The 19,288-nt window shown below is 45.1% G+C and overlaps 3 protein-coding genes across 8 annotated transcripts in view; 2 read left to right on the plus strand and 1 right to left on the minus strand.

Annotated features, from left to right (window-relative positions):
* Positions 1 to 19,288, plus strand: part of LOC118121592 (receptor expression-enhancing protein 6) — a 719,670-nt gene that overhangs the window by 677,570 nt on the left and 22,812 nt on the right. The gene's annotated exons all lie outside the window — the stretch shown is intronic.
* Positions 2,228 to 14,391, plus strand: LOC118121402 (excitatory amino acid transporter 5). The gene is made up of 12 exons (XM_035177266.2): positions 2,228 to 2,281; positions 2,386 to 2,670; positions 4,575 to 4,654; positions 6,165 to 6,380; positions 8,008 to 8,050; positions 8,125 to 8,332; positions 9,397 to 9,496; positions 10,017 to 10,250; positions 10,335 to 10,529; positions 11,236 to 11,370; positions 11,503 to 11,605; positions 12,108 to 14,391. The coding sequence occupies exons 1-12, from the start codon at positions 2,231 to 2,233 to the stop codon at positions 12,267 to 12,269; spliced, it is 1,812 nt and encodes a 603-aa protein (XP_035033157.2). The 5' UTR covers positions 2,228 to 2,230; the 3' UTR covers positions 12,270 to 14,391.
* zgc:113223 (uncharacterized protein LOC541424 homolog) lies at positions 16,253 to 19,136 on the minus strand. The gene is made up of 5 exons (XM_035177595.2): positions 18,786 to 19,136; positions 18,328 to 18,423; positions 18,131 to 18,259; positions 17,546 to 17,707; positions 16,253 to 16,789 (listed from the first exon to the last, which is right to left on the minus strand). Exons 1-5 carry the CDS (start codon positions 18,786 to 18,788, stop codon positions 16,643 to 16,645), a joined length of 537 nt encoding a protein of 178 aa, XP_035033486.2. The 5' UTR covers positions 18,789 to 19,136; the 3' UTR covers positions 16,253 to 16,642.

Genomic DNA, 19,288 nt, shown 5'->3' on the forward strand with positions numbered 1-19,288 from the left:
ATTATTAATATAATAGAGTCCAGTCACAGAAGGATCAGTGAGCAGGCCCTCAAGGGATCATGTAATATTCTGACCTGTAACTGTGACCTCAGTAATAAACACATAACGGACTAAATGTCACCAAAAACATTTAAGACTCGGTAAAGGTTTGATTTGAGACACAGCAGGTTGTGGATTATACAGGTGTACCTAATAAACTGACCTTTGAGTTTATATTCAGGCTGTTGTGAAGTGATTCTGGAGCTTGACTCTTTAATTTATTAAAACCTGCTGATAACAAACTTTAACACTGGGACCTGTTGGGGTTCATCCATGTAACTTATCATTGGTGTATTTGTTCATCTTGTGATCTCGAACTGTTTGTATTTTTGACTCAATTTGATATTACTGGAAAATTAAAGTGTCATCAGTCATTGTTAAACGTGTTTGTTTGATGTGAACGGTTGTTTCTCTGAGTTGTTCTCCACATCGTGTTCTGACGTCATGTTTCCTCTCAGCTGACGTCATGACGCTCGTGAATCTGATCCACGACGTTTTCACGAACTCGACTCGTTCCTGAGTTACATGACGGAAGAGAGCAGCCATGAGGCAACACACCAGGTGATGATGTCACAGTTTGAGAGGAGGGGGGGTGAGATCAGGAGCTGGTCCAATCACTGGCCAGAAGTCCAAGTCTGGATCTGGTCATCTGATTGGTCGAGTCAGCTTGTAGTCAATAGTATATTTATTTATATTTAAAGGTCCAGATTGTGGGATTTAGCCCCCCCCCCTCTTCCATAACATCCCGGTTACTTCCTGTCCCCCAGCTCCTCGTCCTGTCGGACCTGATCCAGACCTGAAGCCAGACGCTCAGCAGTGATTGGATTAGAGCTGATGATCGGCCAATCGGCTTGTTGCTCCCCCACTATGAGCTAAACACTCAACTACATCACCACTGTTTCCTGTCCTGGCTCCTAAACGGTGGAACCAGCTCCACATGGACATGAGGACAGGAAGTCCACACATCTTCTGCTGCAAACTAAAGACACACCTCTTCAGACTGCACCTTGAATAAAAGTTTAAACTAACTATTCAGAAGCACTTACATGTCACTAACTTATAGAACTTTGTAGTTTAGCTTTTTTGAAGAAATTGTACTTTCTCTATTCTTGTTGTTCTGGTTTGTTCCTCATGGTTGATGCACTGATTGTGAGTCGCTCTGGAGAAAAGTGTCACCTAAAGGAAATGTAATGTAATGATGAGTCTGACTGTTTATTGACACAGTTTCCAGCTCTGATTGGTCCTGAAGTCACGATCTGGACCCGATCACTGTGATCATTAAAATGCTCCGTCAGCGATCAGGTAGCGTTGAGAAGATCATTTAATAAGAAAGGTTCAATACATGTGGATATAATACTGTAAACACATGTTTATGATTCTCTGCTCATACAGAAGAGTTTAAAACCAAGTAAAAATCATCTTTTAACTTAAAATAATTAATGTGACATTTATCATGATAATTATTGATATCAACTGATGTGTAATTTTTTATTCAATTCAATTTATTTGTATATCATCAAATCATAATATACATTATCTCAAGGTACTTTACAGAGAAGGTGAAGGTGAAGACCCTATCCTGAACCACCATCTAGTGGACATCTGAGGAACTGCAGCGTTGCTGCTTTTGTGAAGGCAGAGACGTCAGGGGCCCCGAGCTGAGACGGGGCCCCCGAGACTGGCTGAGGACATTAGTCCACAGAAAGGATAATTTCCTGAGAAGCTCCTTAAATTCTTTGAACAGTTTCCTACAGGAGACTCTAACGACACCATGGATGGAAACTGTCAATCAAGGCCCCATGTCCCTAACTGTCCATCACTTCGGTTCAGTGCAGGGCCCCCCAGGTCCCTTTTACCCAGGGGCCCCAAAGTTCCTGAAAGGCTCCTGTGTAAAGGAAGACTTTAGACTGATCCCGACACCTCATCAACAGGAGTAAAAGAGAGGCCAGGTCCAGCAGCAACAGAGACCAGGTCCAGCAGAACAGATCAGGTCCAGCAGCAGGATTGGGTCCAGCAGCAACAGAGACCAGGTCCAGCAGCAGGTGGTCCAGCAGCAACAGAGACCAGGTCCAGCAGAACAGACCAGGTCCAGCAGCAGGATTGGGTCCAGCAGCAACAGAGACCAGGTCCAGCAGCAGAGACCAGGTCCAGCAGCAGGATTGGGTCCAGCAGCAGCAGAGACCAGGACCAGATGCCACAACAAAGGCGTGTGAGGTACTTTCCTCTAAGCCTCTTAGTCCTGGTAAGTCTGGAGCCGGCTGCAGGAGGCCTTCAGGCTCCTGGTGGCTCTGATCGTGATGAGTTAATCCTTAGGGGAAAAGGCTAACCAGTCTTTGGCTCGCACAGGTCTGTCACCCTGCCAACTGCACACACTGGACCATGGAGGAGCTTCTGTTACCGAGTGGCGAGGAGGAGGCTGGCTCCGTCAACGGCTCGTGTGGTCCCGGGAGCACAGAGGGGACGATGGGGGACCAAATGAAGACTTTCCTCCGGGTGACGGGGAAGTCGGACCTGCGGCGGAGGATCCAGGAGTTCTGCCGGAGGAACGGGCTGCTCACCCTGTCCGTCATCGCGGTGCTGACGGGCTGCACGCTGGGCTTCATGCTGAGAGGAACCCAGCTCTCCACACAGGTACCACTCAGCTCGGGTCCCCCCCACCTGATCATTCACCTGCACGAGATTGACACTTTGTTTTTAAAAATTACATCAGGACTCAATATTTCAGTTGCCATGTTTACATTCAAAATGTCCTCTTGATATTTGTCTCTAAATCTTCTGCATAATACCTTTATTTTTAAAATGTCACTTCCTGTCTGGATTTACTAGATTTCTGAACATTCAGATTTATCACCAAGACTATTTGGAAACTTTCCTTTAGATTCCCAATCAGGACTTGATTAAAAATTTCAGTCCCCATAATATTTTCTTTTGACATTTCCATGACTCCATTAAGATGCTTTCCTTGATTTCCCATTGATACTTTCTTTTTAAATTTCTAGTTGCATCAGGACTCAACTCAATATTTCAGCTCTTATGTTGATTCTTCTCTTTAAACTTATCAGTAATATTTTTCTTTTTCAAATTCTCATTTATATTTCCTGATTTTCCATTGATTGTTTTTAAATTGTCCTTTGATACTTTGCTGTTGATACTTTTCTTCATTTTCCATTAACATCATTGACATTTAAATTTTGAATCTTCAACTTTGCTGTTAAACTCTATTGTCGAGGAGAATTTTATTTGTTTTTTCACTGTTTATTTAAGCAAATATAATTCATAATGATAATAAAGCTTCTGTGCATATTTTTTCAAAAAGTATCAAATATTTGTTTTTATATTTATTATTTATATTTGACTCATAGTTTTATCCGTCTTTTTACAACATTCAACACTTTGTAAGGTGAAGTTAATATTAATTATTACCGCCGTAAGCTAACATTAGGCTAGATGTTAAGTGAAGTGTTAATTTCTAGGTAAAGATATTTAAAAACAAACTAAACGTCTTTGACCTAAATAACTGAAAAGAGAGCGGCTAGCATTAGCAAACATTAGCATTAGCAATGTTACGGGTGGTTCTTACCTGAGTGAAACGACCTGAAGTGTTTCAGCCATAACATCTGATGGAATTCTCTGAATGATGAGGAAAGGAGCTTCACTGCTTCCTTACCTGTCTCCTTTAGGAGAGGAAGCATCTGACCATCCTTAATGAAAGGAAAGGAGCTTCACTGCTTCCTAACCTGTCTCCTTTAGGAGAGGAAGCATCAGACCATCCTTAATGAAAGGAAAGGAGCTTCACTGCTTCCTTACCTGTCTCCTTTAGGAGAGGAAGCATCAGACCATCCTTAATGAAAGGAAAGGAGCTTCACTGCTTCCTTACCTGTCTCCTTTAGGAGAGGAAGCATCTGACCATCCTTAATGAAAGGAAAGGAGCTTCACTGCTTCCTAACCTGTCTCCTTTAGGAGAGGAAGCATCAGACCATCCTTAATGAAAGGAAAGGAGCTTCACTGCTTCCTTACCTGTCTCCTTTAGGAGAGGAAGCATCTGACCATCCTTAATGAAAGGAAAGGAGCTTCACTGCTTCCTTACCTGTCTCCTTTAGGAGAGGAAGCATCTGACCATCCTTAATGAAAGGAAAGGAGCTTCACTGCTTCCTTACCTGTCTCCTTTAGGAGAGGAAGCATCAGACCATCCTTAATGAAAGGAAAGGAGCTTCACTGCTTCCTAACTTATCTCCTCTGACGACCTTAAAACAAACAAAACTAAATTAATGAAGAATATTCCCAAATTATATCCCAGGCTTTAAATCAGCATTTAGACCGTCATGTTAAGAACACGGATCCTGCAGTGATAGTAAACTGATAACATCATTACCATAAATAGAAATATCTATGATTACATTTCTTCACACTACATTTCAATCCGAGGAAAAGGAAACGTGTGATCACTCTGATCTTTTACACATGAATCGAGTGATTGACTGAGATCAACACCAACATTCAAATGTTCTCTAAAACATTTCTATTTTTCACCACAGGCCAAGATCTACTTCTCTTTTCCTGGAGAGCTGCTGATGAGGATGTTGAAGATGCTCATTCTTCCTCTCATCACGTCCAGGTAGGTCTACATCCAGCGTCTCCTCCTCCTCCTCCTCCTCCTCCTCCTCCTCCTCCTCCTCCTACTGACGGGCCCTTACTGGCCCCCACTGATGCCCACTGTGCTTCAGTTTCATAATCTCCACAGAAACCAGCCGTCAGAAAATGAACTGAAAATGAAAAGGTCACATGTGATTATTTGATGATTTGTCAGCGAGCTCAACATCCAAATCTCCCAATTGTAATAATGATTTAATAAAAATATGTTAACTTGAGATTCAGAAACTTATGAGTTCAGACTTTTTCATTCATTGAGCCATCACTTGATTATTGAAGTAAATAACTGTGAGATGTATTTATTAATTTATTTTAAATCAAATCAATGTAACTGAATGTTATCCTGTAGATGCAGCTGGTCTGGGATCAACCTGGGACTCTTGGGGCCTTTGGGGCCTCTGGGGCCTCTGGGACTCTTGGGGCCTCTGGGGCCTCTGGGGCCTTTGGGGCCTCTGGGGCCTCTGGGGCCTCTGGGGCCTTTGGGGCCTTTGGGGACTCTTGGGGCCTTTGGGGCCTCTGGGACTCTTGGGGCCTCTGGGGCCCTTGGGGACTCTTGGGGCCTTTGGGGCCTCTGGGGCCTTTGGGGACTCTTGGGGCCTTTGGGGCCTTTGGGGCCTCTGGGACTCTTGGGGCCTCTGGGGCCTTTGGGGCCTCTGGGGCCTCTGGGACTCTTGGGGCCTTTGGGGCCTCTGGGGCCCTTGGGGCCTCTTGGGGCCTCTGGGGCCTTTGGGGCCTCTGGGGCCCTTGGGGACTCTTGGGGCCTTTGGGGCCTCTGGGGCCTTTGGGGCCTCTGGGGCCCTTGGGGCCCAGAGGCCTTTGTTCCTGATATTAAAGGTTTTACTTCAGTTCAGCTTCTTCATCACATCTGAACATCTTCAATTCAGAATCACAGAAACTGAACATCTCAAACATTTATTCATTTATTCGTCTTTTCACTGACGATTGTTCAAACTCTGAATTATTATATTATTATATTATGACTCTGTGTCACAGCTCAGTGGAAAATCCCAGTTTATTGGGTATTTTGACGGAAAATAACAAATCAGACTCACACACTTTTCAAACTATTCTCCTTTTTTAATCATTATTATTATTATTATCAGTTCTGATAAGGTCACTTCTATGAGATCTGATCACATCTCCTGGATTTTTACTTCATCAAACGTTTTTGTGTTTGTTTTTTTTATTTTGCATTATCGGTTTTCAATTCTCACTGAAATCACATCAGTTTAAATTCTATCTCTGTTTTTCTGATGTTTAGACGAGAAGCAGACGATCAGATACGATCGTGTATGTGTGTATATAGATGTACTTTGAGTTGGCAGATTATTAGGAACGCCCACATACATGTAAATCAGTGTAATAAACAGTGCTGCAGTTTGTGTGTTACAGACGTGTTGACTCATGTTTCTATGTGTTTTTATTATTTGGTCCACCTCGCTAACATCAGTGACACGTGTCCGTCCTTTGTGCAGTTTAATGTCGGGTCTGTCGTCGATGGAGTCGAAGGCGTGTTGTCGGATGGGCGTGCTCACCGTCACCTACTACCTGTGGACCACCTTCATCGCCGTAGTGGTCGGCATCATGCTCGTCATCATCATCAAACCCGGCGTGGGGACGGAGATGGAGAGCCACCGGCTGGGAGGGGGGCCCGTCATGACCTCGGCCGACGCCCTGATCGACCTCATCAGGTGAGACAGGTCAAAGGTCAGAGCTGATGTTTGTCTCAGTGCGTCAGGTTTGAATCTGTTCTGCCGCAGTCACATGAAACCTGTGAGGTTGTGTTGCATGAATGTGTAGTTTGTGTTGTTTCATGTTCACAAATATTCTGTGAGAGGAAAAAATCCACTGCAGCAAAACAACGTGAAAGTTCTTTAACTCGTTCACACCTGGTTTGGTTCAGAGCTTCAGACTCAGGTGTGAAAGGTTCCTCAGAGCAGGAGAGGTGTTCTGGGTCTGGATCAAACTGAACCTGGTTCTGTTCCAGAGTGAAAACACTTTGTTGGATAGTTTGGACTTTTGGACCAATCACAGGAAGTAGAGACAGAATTAAACAGTAGAAGAAGAAGAAGAAGAAGAAGAAGAAGAAGAAGAAGAAGAAGAAGAAGAAGAAGTCTTCACCTCCGACGATATAATGTTTGAACCACAAGGACGTTCATTTGGTGCATTTGAACTGGTGGAGTACTGTAGTTCTGTGGAGTACTGGAGTATTGTGGAGTACTGTGGAGCATTGTAGTACTGTGGAATACTGTAGTGCTGGAGTATTGTGGAGTACTGTGGAGCACTGTAGTACTGTGGAATACTGTAGTACTGTAATATTGTGGAGTACTGGAGTACTGTGGAGTACTGTAGTATTGTGGAGTACTGTGGAGCACTGTAGTGCTGTGGAATACTGTAGTACTGTGGAGTACTGCGCCTGAAGGTGCTGATGCTGGTACCATCATGATGTTACCCTGGCAAGCAGATAAAGCGTCTAGTTCATTTCCTCCTTTCAAACAGATAGACTACTACCCCCCCCACTGACAACACGCCCATATCAGATGCCGTCTCCAAACCAATCAGAGTCAAGTACAGGTAGACTCACGTAGGTGATGACAGAATTCTTTAGTCCTTAAATTTCAATGTGAAACCAGAACTAACAGATCAAAGGGAACTGTGGAACAAACACGAAGCTTCAGACTCGGATCAGAAAACGACTTTATTTAAATACAAATACATCAAATCCTCTGGATCCAAAGTGGAAACTTTAACAGCTGTTCAGCAGACAACATAACCCTCATCATACATGTGACCGACAACATACGTGATGTTGGTTTGAATCCTCACTCTCACAACCAAGACACCTGCAGGTTTCAGGCAGTCGTCACCTTTTGACTGATGGTTGACTGAACGTCACTCAGATCAACAATACGCAGAAAACAAACCGACACTCTCATCAATCCAATTAGAGTCGGATCTGATCGGTGTATTTTTAGTAATCCTGCGGGGATGAGTGACAGATTAACCGAGTCAGCGGCCGTGAGATGTGATGATCTCTGCTGTGGCACGTTGGCAGACCACGCCCTCGTGCCTCGTCAAAAAAACACGCCCAGTTTTGTTGCCGCCTCATGAGCAGGTCGAACGCATTATCATCCCGTTGACCTCTGACCTCGGCTGAAGGTCAGCTGATCTGGACTGTTTACACTGCAGTGTCACGCCTGTTGCCTCGTGACACTTATACTGGGTATAACCGTATACTGTTATGTATGTGTGTGTATATATATATATACACACACACAGAGGATCAGTGAATAAAGACCTTGATTCTTTTCTCCACAGAAACATGGTTCCATCGAATCTGATTGAAGCAACATTTCAGCAGGTAAGAGAAACAACTGAGAACAAACTCTTTCATCGTTGTTCTGTTTCTTCCTGTAACAAACTCTGTGTCTTCAGTACAAAACAGATCTGATTCCCATCCTCAAAGTCCCGACCAGAACCGTTCAGCCCAACTTCGTCTACCTCGTCCCCGATGAGAACGACCCTAAAGGTCGGACGGTGTACCTGGAGCTGACTCCGCCCCCAGAGATCACGTACAAGACGAAACCCGGCAGCAGCCAACAAATGAACGTCCTTGGCATCGTCATCTTCTCTGCAACCATGGGTGAGCAGGACGGGGTCAACACATCTGTGCTCCACTTAGAAAACTTGATCTAGTCCCAAAGTTTTCACCTCTAATGTCTAAGGAAGTTTATCTAAGACTTCACCTTTTAAATTTGTAATTTTGACATCAAAATCAACATCACTGTTCTTCTCAGTTTTACCCACATGAAGCAGCATCTGCCTTCTTCGTTGGCACATTATCACTTCTATTTGGTTCTTGTTGGAAATAAACCAACATATAACAACACCATTGTTGATTTGGATTATTTGAGACACAAACCTCATTTAATCTGTTGACATGTTTGTGCAGAGGTAGATACGTCTCAGTCCCGTAGACGTCCACTGTCCCTCTCAGCAGCAAAGTCTCACGTCAGAGAAGCTGCAACTAAAGACGTTTCTTTTATTTGTCATAAAACAAAAACATGAATCCAGCAATAAATTGACTGATGGTTTCATGCCTGACGTTTCTCTGCTGTGAAGGATGTGAACGATGCTCAGTGACGTGACCGCACGCGGCAGAAGAATTGTGTCTGTCAAAAGTACGTCCTGTCGTCATCACCTATGTGGGCGGAGTCTTCCTATACTTGACTCTGATTGGTTTGTAGACGGCGTCTGACGTGGGCGTGTTGTCAGTTGGGGGGGTAGTAGTCTTTCTGTTTGAATGGAGAAAATGAATGAAGCTTCATCTGGTTGCCATGGTAACATCATGGTGGTATTACTAGCAGCATCAGCACCTTCAGGCACAGTACTGCACAGTACTCTACAGTACTGCACAGTACTCTACAGTACTACAGTACTACAGTACTACAGTACTCCTCACCCTAACCCATGGTTCAAACATTACATTGTCGGAGGGGAAGACTGCAGCTGCTTCCTCTTCTTTTTCTTCTTCTACTGTTTCATGCTGTCTCTACTTCCTGTGATTGGTCCAAAAGTCCAGTTTTCCTCAGTCATATTGTTATGATCGAACTCCTCCTGCTTCATATCCTTTGTTGTTGCAGTGCGATCTTCACACGAGCCTTAAAATCTATCAGGTGATGATGTGAATATAAACTGTGGCTGCAGGTCTGTTGCTGGGCAGGATGGGAGAACGAGGGGCTCCGCTGGTCAACGTCTGTCAGTGCATCAACGAGTGCGTCATGAAGATCATCAACGCTGCTGTTTGGTGAGTTTCAGCTCCAAACAGCTTCTGTGTCTGTTTCTTTAACGATGCTGTGATTGTTCGTTAGGACTCAATGTTGATCAGTTGTTTTTTCGTGTGGAACCGACACCGTCCCCAGTTTAGTGAGGACGTCCCTCTGACACTGGACAAAGTTGTGGTGACGGCCTCAGTGTCTCTCTGCTGAATGATCCGTGGATATTTGACCTGATGACCTGTCAGCTGGTTAAAAAATGCCGGCGGTGACATCACTGCTTCAGGGCTCCTCCCACTGCAGCTTCAGCCACTGAGCAGATTAAAAACAGCAGCGGAGTCCAAACATGACGTAATGAGCTGAGCTGAGCCTCAGCCTAGTGCTGGGTGTTTATCTGCAGAGGAGGTTGACCCCATGACTCCTTGACTTCTTTAGTATCATCAGGCCAAAGAACAAAGAAAGAAATATCTAAGAACTCTAACTTTCAGATTGCCATGAAATTGCCATTCCTGCTCTCCAGAGGACAAACCCTCAATGACTTTGTCCTCTCAGGTACTTTCCTTTTGGGATCATCTTCCTGGTGGCTGGGAAGATCCTGGACATGCAGGACCCGAGCACCCTGGGGAAGAAGCTGGGCTGGTATGGCATCACCGTCCTCGCAGGCCTTTTTGTCCATGGACTCATCCTGCTTCCTCTCTTCTACTTCATCCTCACCAGGAAGAACCCGTTCACCTACATCCGCGGGCTGCTGCAGGCCCTGGTGATCGCCCTGGCCACCTCCTCCAGGTCAGAGTCCAGGACAGTCCTGCTTTAATCTGCCGCTCACATTTCTCTTCTTGGAAGTTTTATTTGAATGCCGTCCGTCCTCAGCTCTGCCACGCTGCCCATCACCATGAAGTGTTTGTTGGAGAACTGCAACGTCGACCGACAGATTGCTCGCTTCGTCCTTCCTGTTGGAGCCACCATCAACATGGACGGCACGGCGCTGTACGAGGCGGTGGCTGCCATCTTTATCGCTCAGGTTAACGACTACGAGCTGGACTTCGGTCAGCTGGTCACCATCAGGTACAACAACAGCAACACACTCTAAAGTTCCTTTGATACCAAGTCTGTATTCTTTTATTCATTTTTTAAGAGCTGCAGAATCATCCTCAACATTTCCAGGTCCGTTCAGGATCTCAGTTTGAGACGCTAGCACCAACTCAGGAATCAAACGTTAAGAACAAGACCAACAATTTCCATCTGTGATTCAATTGATCCTGAACAGCAACTGGAGGGTTAACAGGATTGACCAGGGGCGGCGTACAGCCTACCTGGTAGAGCTGCCTCCCCCACTCTCTCTCTCTCTATCCCCCTTTCACAAGCTTACTCTGTCCTATCCATTCAAGGTGATAAAAAGCCCCATTTAAAAAAAACAGGATTGACCATAGGTCCTATTTACTTTAAAACAACTTCGATTGTCTTAGAGACAGTTCAGGTCCTAAAAAGTCACAGAGAACAGCACCGGTGTCTCTGAAGGATCAACCACGGGATGATATCACCATAAGTGAGGATTCGTTTCTCAGACAGAAACAGAAACTAGAAACCACCTCCTGCTCCATGTGTCTCACAAGGAGCCACAGATGGACAGTTTTCATTAAGTGAGTGAGTTCAGCCACTGGACTGAACTGAACTTGAATAACTGGGGAACTAACTTTGTAAAGTTTTTGCTCAAGATTAAATATTTTCAGACATTTGAACAAACTCTTCATTTCCACCTGTTGTCCGGCAGCATCACGGCTACAGCCGCCAGCATTGGTGCAGCAGGGATTCCCCAGGCTGGGCTGGTTACCATGGTGATCGTACTGACATCTGTGGGGTTACCGCCTGATGACATCACACTCATCGTGGCCATTGATTGGATCCTGTAAGTAACAGTACTTATTATGAAATGTCACATATGTACATGAGGTGAAAGTGGAAGCGAATCAGACATAAAATCCATTGTCTGAAGTTGATGTGGTCTCACGGTGTCTTCTGGTCTCTTCTGCCTCTGCAGGGACAGATTTCGGACCATGATCAACGTCCTCGGTGACGCCCTCGCTGCAGGAATCATCGCCCACCTCTGTCGGAAAGATTTCCCTCTCAGTGAAACTGGAAAGGTAAAAACAACATCCTGATACAAACTAAGATCCACGCTTTGGTCAGACTGTCAGAGATCAACATGAAATTAATTATTATATAGAATGAAGCTGTTTTCAAACATGAACTGTGGCCTCTGGACTTTCTATGGAATTCATCTTTTACATGTGAAGAACACGCAGGACACACGTGTGGTGCAGGAGACGAGTCATAGAAATTAGCGCTGATATGGTGATATGACTTCAACTCAATATCATGATTATTTCTAACTTGTTTCTCGGCCCTAATAGAAATTCCCGTTTTTGTTTTTTATCACATTGACGCCGGCGCCGGCATTTATCGGCAAAAGCTCTGGAATTTAATTGTCTTTTCAAGTTGACGTCTTCGCCTGTGTCCTGGCTCCTCGTTTTCATCCTGAGATATTTGTATTATTTATTTACTGAAGTTTGTATCAAAGATGTGAAACCACCTGCCACTGTGTGGCGCTAACGCGTGTTCTCCTGTGTGTTTTACTGTTTCCAGTCTGTGCCGTCCTACGGAACCCAGACTCCTCACAACTCCCACAGCATCAACATGCCAATGACAGAGATCCACACACACAAAGACTGTATGTTCGATGCGCTGGGCGACTCAGCAGGTGAGAACCACGCCCACACCGTCTACTACAACATCTGTCAGGTTTGATGGGAACAGACGGAGCCACATCACACGTCAGCGTCCGGTCGAGTCCGCTCGAGTCTCAGTGCCAAGTGAACGGGAGCGTTGAGAAGTGAGGGACTCTGCACACGGAGCAAGAAGCTCCTTCTTAACGTGACGGAGACGGTTCAGGTGACTGGAGCTTCGGTTGTTTTCCTGCTCACTGATGAGAGTGTGAGGGGTCAAAGGGCAAACAGACCATGACGTCACTTTGATTCAAACCCGCCCTCAACCCTAACGAGCTCACTTTGGGAAAGTCTGACAGCGTCTCTGGTTGATGTTGAAGCGATGAACAGATGAACACGAGCCTGATCTGCACTGGAGGATTATGGGAACACAACACCGTCCCTGGAGCACCTGCAGGTTCCTCATGTGGCCCGACAGCGCCACCTAGAAGACAGAGCCCCCTCAGGATCCCTTTCCTTTCTGGTGTTCTACAGTGGAATCAGTGTCATTATCTCAACCAGAACTCCACTGGTGGGTTTTCACTGTATTTGTGGCCCAAGTTCTAGTTCGGTCCCAGATACGATTTTGGCCCAAAGACCTGATGGACCAGTGCGTGTCGGGCTCGGTTCTGTACTACAACCAGGATACGCTTGTTCAGATGTGTTCCACACGATGACGGCGTTCAGCAAAGGAGCGTCGTAGATGCCGACCCTGGAAGACGTCTGGACGACCACGACCGTGACTCCTGGGATTTATGCAGAGAGTTTAGATGGATAGTCAGTAGCATTGTTTGTCTTTTGAACTGGTTTGTTATCGGTTTAGGACCCGAGACCTCTGGAAACCATAGGGGCTCTTGTAGACGACGCCCAGCCGAGCGAGGGTCATTTGTCCAGATGTACCGTGAATAAATTCTGGTCCTGTTTGTTTAGGTGGATAAGTTTGAATGTGTTCCTCATCTTAACTTGGACTTTAGAGCCAGAACCAGTGTCTTCGTGTTGAGAAAGATGATCTGAAGACGGTAGAAACCACTGAAGAAACCACATTGGATCAAATGTTACATTTCACCTAAATAAGCTAAAACATGTTGGATCCACAAACTAAGATCCGTCAGCTGGTGTTTTATCTGGAATCTACCAACAGGATGAACTCCTTCGTTTTGCCGTTTGTTCTCTTGTCTTATGTTCATAACTCGGGTGCTTACACTCACTTTGACTGGACTGTGATTGGCCGGTTCTCACTGCTTCAGACTGACTGAAGGGTTAAAGGGAAATCCGCCCAATCAGACAGCTGAATGAATCAAGTGCTCTTCATCTCGCAGACTCCTCCTCCTCCTCCTGGCTGGTTTGTACTCGACAGCATGCTGGCATGCGTTCCAACTTTACGTGCTTTATTTTCTTCTTGTTTTGATTGAATGTTTCAATGTAAACTAAGTGCTGTAGGAATTATGGGAATTTCCCACGGTCACTAGCACAAACGTGAACAGATGCTAGTTTGAGTTGTGTTTTATCTCTCGTGACAAATCGCTTCAATTCATTGATGATCAGTGGAAACACAAACTCTGTTTCCACTGGTGCATCTCATCCGAACTGCATCACGTCCACGTGGCTCATTTAAAGTATCAGGTGGGGAATATAACTGCAGATATTTCATTTGGTTGTTTTTATTTTTGGTTAATTGAAGAGTAGGATTCCAACAATGTTTCGATCAACAAAAAATAAAAAATAAATATCTTTAATGTCATTTTTGAAAACAATTTTGTTTTCAAATTTGAGGATTTGCTGTTTTGTCTGAACCTCAGAAACTGAACATGGACGACATGACGGCTCCCGACAGTGAAGCCCAAGCATCTTGATCTTCTCCACGTTCAGGAGGAATTAAAGGTGTAAAGTTAAAATACACCAGATATTTGTGTGTTCGCTGTGAAGTGCTCCTTGACCGGATTTCACTGTTGAGTAGTTGTGTTGCTTCAACGTGAAAACGTAGATCTGCCTTAATCTGACTGTTGATCCTCTTTTAAACCTCAACGTTCATCTGCCAACACAAACCGTCACTTTCCTCAAACTTCATCTTGTACATACGTGTTGATTTTTTATTTATGAAATATGTTTGTGTTGTTTGTTTATTTATATTTGAAAACTGTTAATAAACAGAATTCTCTCTTTCATTCAGTGAAACAGAAATGTTTCTGTTCGTGTTGCGACTGAACCTGTGTTTAATCACAGCAATAATACTGTAGATGAATTATAAAGATCTTCATATACAGTCTATGGTCTGGTTAGCCTAGCTTAGCACAAAGATTGTGGGTGTGATGTACATCATCATGTTCAGTGAACAGGTGAAGAAACAGAAAAAAAGTGACGGTGAGGATCAAGATTCAGGTTTGAATTGATCTGGGTCCAACTCGCTCTGTTAGAGACGCAGAGCAGTAATGCTAATGATGCTAAGCTAGGCTAAACACATGTCATCTCAGTACAGATGCACTGAAATACAACTCATCGATGAGTCTCACTTAAAAGTTCTTTATGGAAAATACCAGAAGTTAGAAGTTAGTGGAACCCTTTTCTCATCAAGCGTTAGTGGGGGTGCAGAGTCACTGATATTCTGATATTAACCAGAATAAAACTCTAATCTGAATAAGGCTCTGACTTGTAAACATCGTGTTCTGATTAACTGAGCCTGAATTAGATCAAACGCAGACTGAGTCTCATGATGTCGACAAGTTGTTGGAGTTTTCACAGCATTTTTTACGACAGCAACATACGACGTCACATGACCTGTGCACCCCCCCGGCTGCTGCTGAGAAGAACTCACATTCGTGGAGTGAGGGAGAAACCGTGGTTAACACGTTTGAAGGGAAATGATTATAATGGAGTGATTGGATATGTTCAATAAGTTGGACACATGACGCAGTGGATGTAACAGTTAACAGGAATATTCTGTTAGCAGCTCATGTTGAATTCAGAATCATGTCAACAGTCAGAATCTGTCATTTTGAGAAACTTTAAATGAACAAACTCTTGGATTTTTTTTTTCTGGAAGATTCGTCCATTTCATAGAAGTCACAAGTTTGTTCAAACATGATGTAAATTACTTCACCTTCTCACACATTGAACTTTAAAGTAGGAACATGAATCTTTGGGTTTAATGGTTTTACTTCAGAAGCTTCTGGGTCCGGACCTTTGGGCCGATCCAGCTTTTTCTCCCACAGAGCTGCATTAGTTTGAGTCAAAAACAAACTGAAACAAACCACGTTAGATATTGAATGAAAACACGAGGATGTGAACACGTAGAGCTGAACTACAGAGTGACATCATCTCTGCTGCTATTTTTACCCTCACGCAGCCCTGCAGCCATTAATCCAATCAAGTGAGCGTCAGGCTGCACGCGACTGAATCCCTGCGACGACGCGCAGCCACAGGTGCCTCAGCGGCTAATCCTGCTCCACAGATTAACATGGAGGGACAACAGGTTCCCTGAGGGGCTCTGCCTCACTTCCACTGGTCTTTTCAAAATAATAAGAAATCACAATGAAAAGAAAGAGGCAGGGGCTGAGCCATGTAGTTATCATACCACAGGGGCCCACAGACAGGGGCCCACAGACAGGGGCCCACAGACAGGGGCCCACACACAGGGGCCCACACACAGGGGACATCAGGTCCCTGGTTCAACTGGCTTCACCATTTATTGTTTGTTATGATATTTGTTTGTCAAATATTCTTTAAATGAAAGAGGCATGTTGTCGTTGCAGCCGCTGAGTCAGAAGCTTTACATCTCGAGGTGATTTAAACGTTCACAACTTCTCCAGATGAGAATCAAAGTGAAGCTAAAGGATGTTTCAGGAGTATCTGTGGTGTGCAGTTCACAAAGCAGCCTCTAGGGGTCACCAGCAGAACAGGAAGTCTCCTGTAGTTTCCACAGAGAAAAACCCAACAGGTTTTATTGGTTTAAATCAGGAACAAAGATTAAACAGTTTAAAGAGGAAAACATCAAATTACCTGAACGTGAAATGATGAATGATAAGTTAATTCACCAAGAGAACAAAGAAGCTTTAATATAGAAAATACACATATGTTGTTGTTCACTTTGAATTTCTCTACAACAGATTTTTGAAATATAAAAATATATCTTTTCACACTGCAGCTCAAGATTGATTCATGACAGTGATGAATCACAAACGCTAAATATTTTATAAGCAACAAGTAAAAGTCGTTTGAGTGCTAATGATATAAAAACTTATTCTAATAAGAGATGTGACATAAAGAGGATTTCACATGAGGTAGATCATCCTGCTGATATGTGGAGCCTCAGATTCACAGTGTAAACGCTCCATCCACATTCTGATGTCGTTATTATACATGTTTCTATTGATTATTGATCCGTCACCACAACAAATCCACATCCGTCACAACTCGACTCTATTCGTCCTCGTCGAAGTTTGCAAACGCAGGAAGCCAGACACTTTCCTTCCTCTCCGACCGGCTCCTCTCTGCGCTCGCTCTCTGCTGCCCTCGGGCCTTCTTGATCCTGGAGGTCTGAGCAGCAGCGAGAATGATCATACAGACCTGCAGGAGAACCAGAGCTTCAGAGACCAGAGCTGCTGCTGTCCACCCACAACCTGTTCACACACTGGGGTCCAACCTCTGAGGTCAACCTCTGTGGTTAACCTCTGAGGTCTAACCTCTGAGGTCTAACCTCTGTGGTCTAACCTCTGTGGTCTAACTCCTGTGGTCTAACCTCTGAGGTCTAACGTCTGTGATGTATCCTCTGTGGTCTAACCTCTGAGGTCTAACCTCTGTGGTCTAACCTCTGAGGTCTAACCTCTGTGATGTAACCTCTGTGGTCTAACCTCTGAGGTCTAACCTCTGTGATGTATCCTCTGTGGTCTAACCTCTGTGGTCTAACCTCTGTGGTCTAACCTCTGTGGTCTAACCTCTGAGGTCTAACCCTGTGGTCTAACCTCTGAGGTCTAACCCCTGTGGTCTAACCTCTGTGGTCTAACCCCTGTGGTCTAACCTCTGTGGTCTAACCCCTGTGGTCTAACCTCTGAGGTCTAACCCCTGTGGTCTAACCTCTGTGGTCTAACCTCTGTGGTCTAACCCCTGTGGTCTAACCTCTGAGACAAACCCCTTGGTCTAACCTCTGTGGTCTAACCTCTGTGGTCTCACCTCTGTGGTCTAACCTCTGTGGTCTAACCTCTGAGGTCTAACCTCTGAGGTCTAACCCCTGTGGTCTAACCCCTGTGGTCTAACCTCTGTGGTCTAACCTCTGAGGTCTAACCCCTGTGGTCTAACCCCTGTGGTCTAACCTCTGAGACAAACCTCGAGCAGCAGCAGACCAGCCGTCAGACCGGCCACCAGCAGCAGGTTTTTCTTGGTCCACCAGACGATTTTCTCCAAACAGCCGATGGTGAAAACGTCCTGAGCGGCAACACGTTCCTCCTGCTCCTGCATCCCATAACCACACATGGTGTTCAGCACCGTCTGCAGGAGACACCGACACAGAGCTGAGACGGAGCCCAACGTCTTCTCGTCCTCCCCACTTCTCAGTCTCAGTTCTTCATAACAATCAACAAAGCAGTAAAGAGGATGAACCCTTAGATATCTACGACTCACTGATTCCTCTGGCGCCATCTGCAGGACAAAATTGTTGAACTCCACTAATGTTCAAACCCTTAAGAACAGATGAATCTTGAGGACGTTGCCGTGGTAACGACTTCTACGACCTCAGAAAGGAACACGTGGTTCATATTTAGACGTTGTGGTTCTGTTTGATCATTTCTCACCGTTACCGACAAAATCAAATGTAGGATTGAAATCCCTCGGCCCTGATGATTATCACCTGTTTGAGCTGATAACCTCACGTGAACAGATTTCAGATGTCACAGCGCCCTCCTCAGGCCTGACCTGGTTCTGCAGGAGGATGCAGCAGGAGAAAGGAACTCCGCAGGCCTCCAGACTGGGGTTCGAGTCCGAACACCCGAAGTAGACGTTACGGGACCAGTCCATGAAGCTCTCCACGCCGCAGCACTGAAACTGTAGAGAGAGCAGTCAGTGCCACAGCGCCACCCACTGACCAACTGACGCTACTCTTCTTCCTTCACCTTCTTCTGGATGAAGTCGATGGCGTTCTCCAGGTCCCGGTCCTCCCTGTATCTGACGATGGCCTTCATCATCAGCCTCTCCGTCCTCTCCATCACCTGAACCACACACTCAGTTAGTTCGGACGTCTGCACGTGTTCCAGCAGGGGGCGCTAACTTTCAAGTTCTCTGCTCAGATCCCTCACTCCTCCATTTAGGACGGAGGCGGAGCTGGAGCCCGTCCTGACAGTTTGGATTTCAGCTGGACAGACGAGCCGTCCACACAGAACGTCGTACACAACACTCACTCACGTGCACAGCTCCGCCCCCAGGATCAAACACAAACTACTCTGGTTACTTCAAGTATGTTTCAATACTAAGTCTGTTACTTGTATCGGAGTATTTCTACATTGTAGTACAATTACTTTTACTTCAGTAGTCCATCTGAGTATTACTTCCTGTCCCATCATAGCAGCATTACCATGTCAGTGAAGTTATATCCCACGACTCCAGCGGCGATCTGCAGGAGCAGGATGACCACCAGGATCCCCAGGAACTACAGGAGGTAACGGTTACAGCACTGAGAACTACTTTCATCACGTCACATTTCATTTACTGAGCAGATCCGTGGTGTCCAAAGGAGGAAAGTAACCATGTACATGTACTCAAGTATGAAGTATTTTCTTTTTAAGAAACTTTATACTTTTACTCCACCTCACTCTTACTTTGCATTACTGTAATCATGTTACTTCAATATTAGTATTTTAATTGAAAAACATTTGAAAAGCACAGAATCAGATTTATCTTCTGTCGTCTCCTGTGAATCGTGTGTTGACCTCTGGGACTTATCCGGTGACCCTTTGAGGGCCACTAGATAAGTCCTAAACCCTAACCCGGGCCCCGGGGCCTCAAAGAGAGAGGACGGAGGACGGAGGACGGAGAGGCCCCGGGCCCTCAAAGAGAGAGGACGGAGGACAGGAGAGG

Source organism: Hippoglossus stenolepis, chromosome 14, assembly GCF_022539355.2.
Source record: "Hippoglossus stenolepis isolate QCI-W04-F060 chromosome 14, HSTE1.2, whole genome shotgun sequence".
Taxonomy (NCBI): domain Eukaryota; kingdom Metazoa; phylum Chordata; class Actinopteri; order Pleuronectiformes; family Pleuronectidae; genus Hippoglossus; species Hippoglossus stenolepis.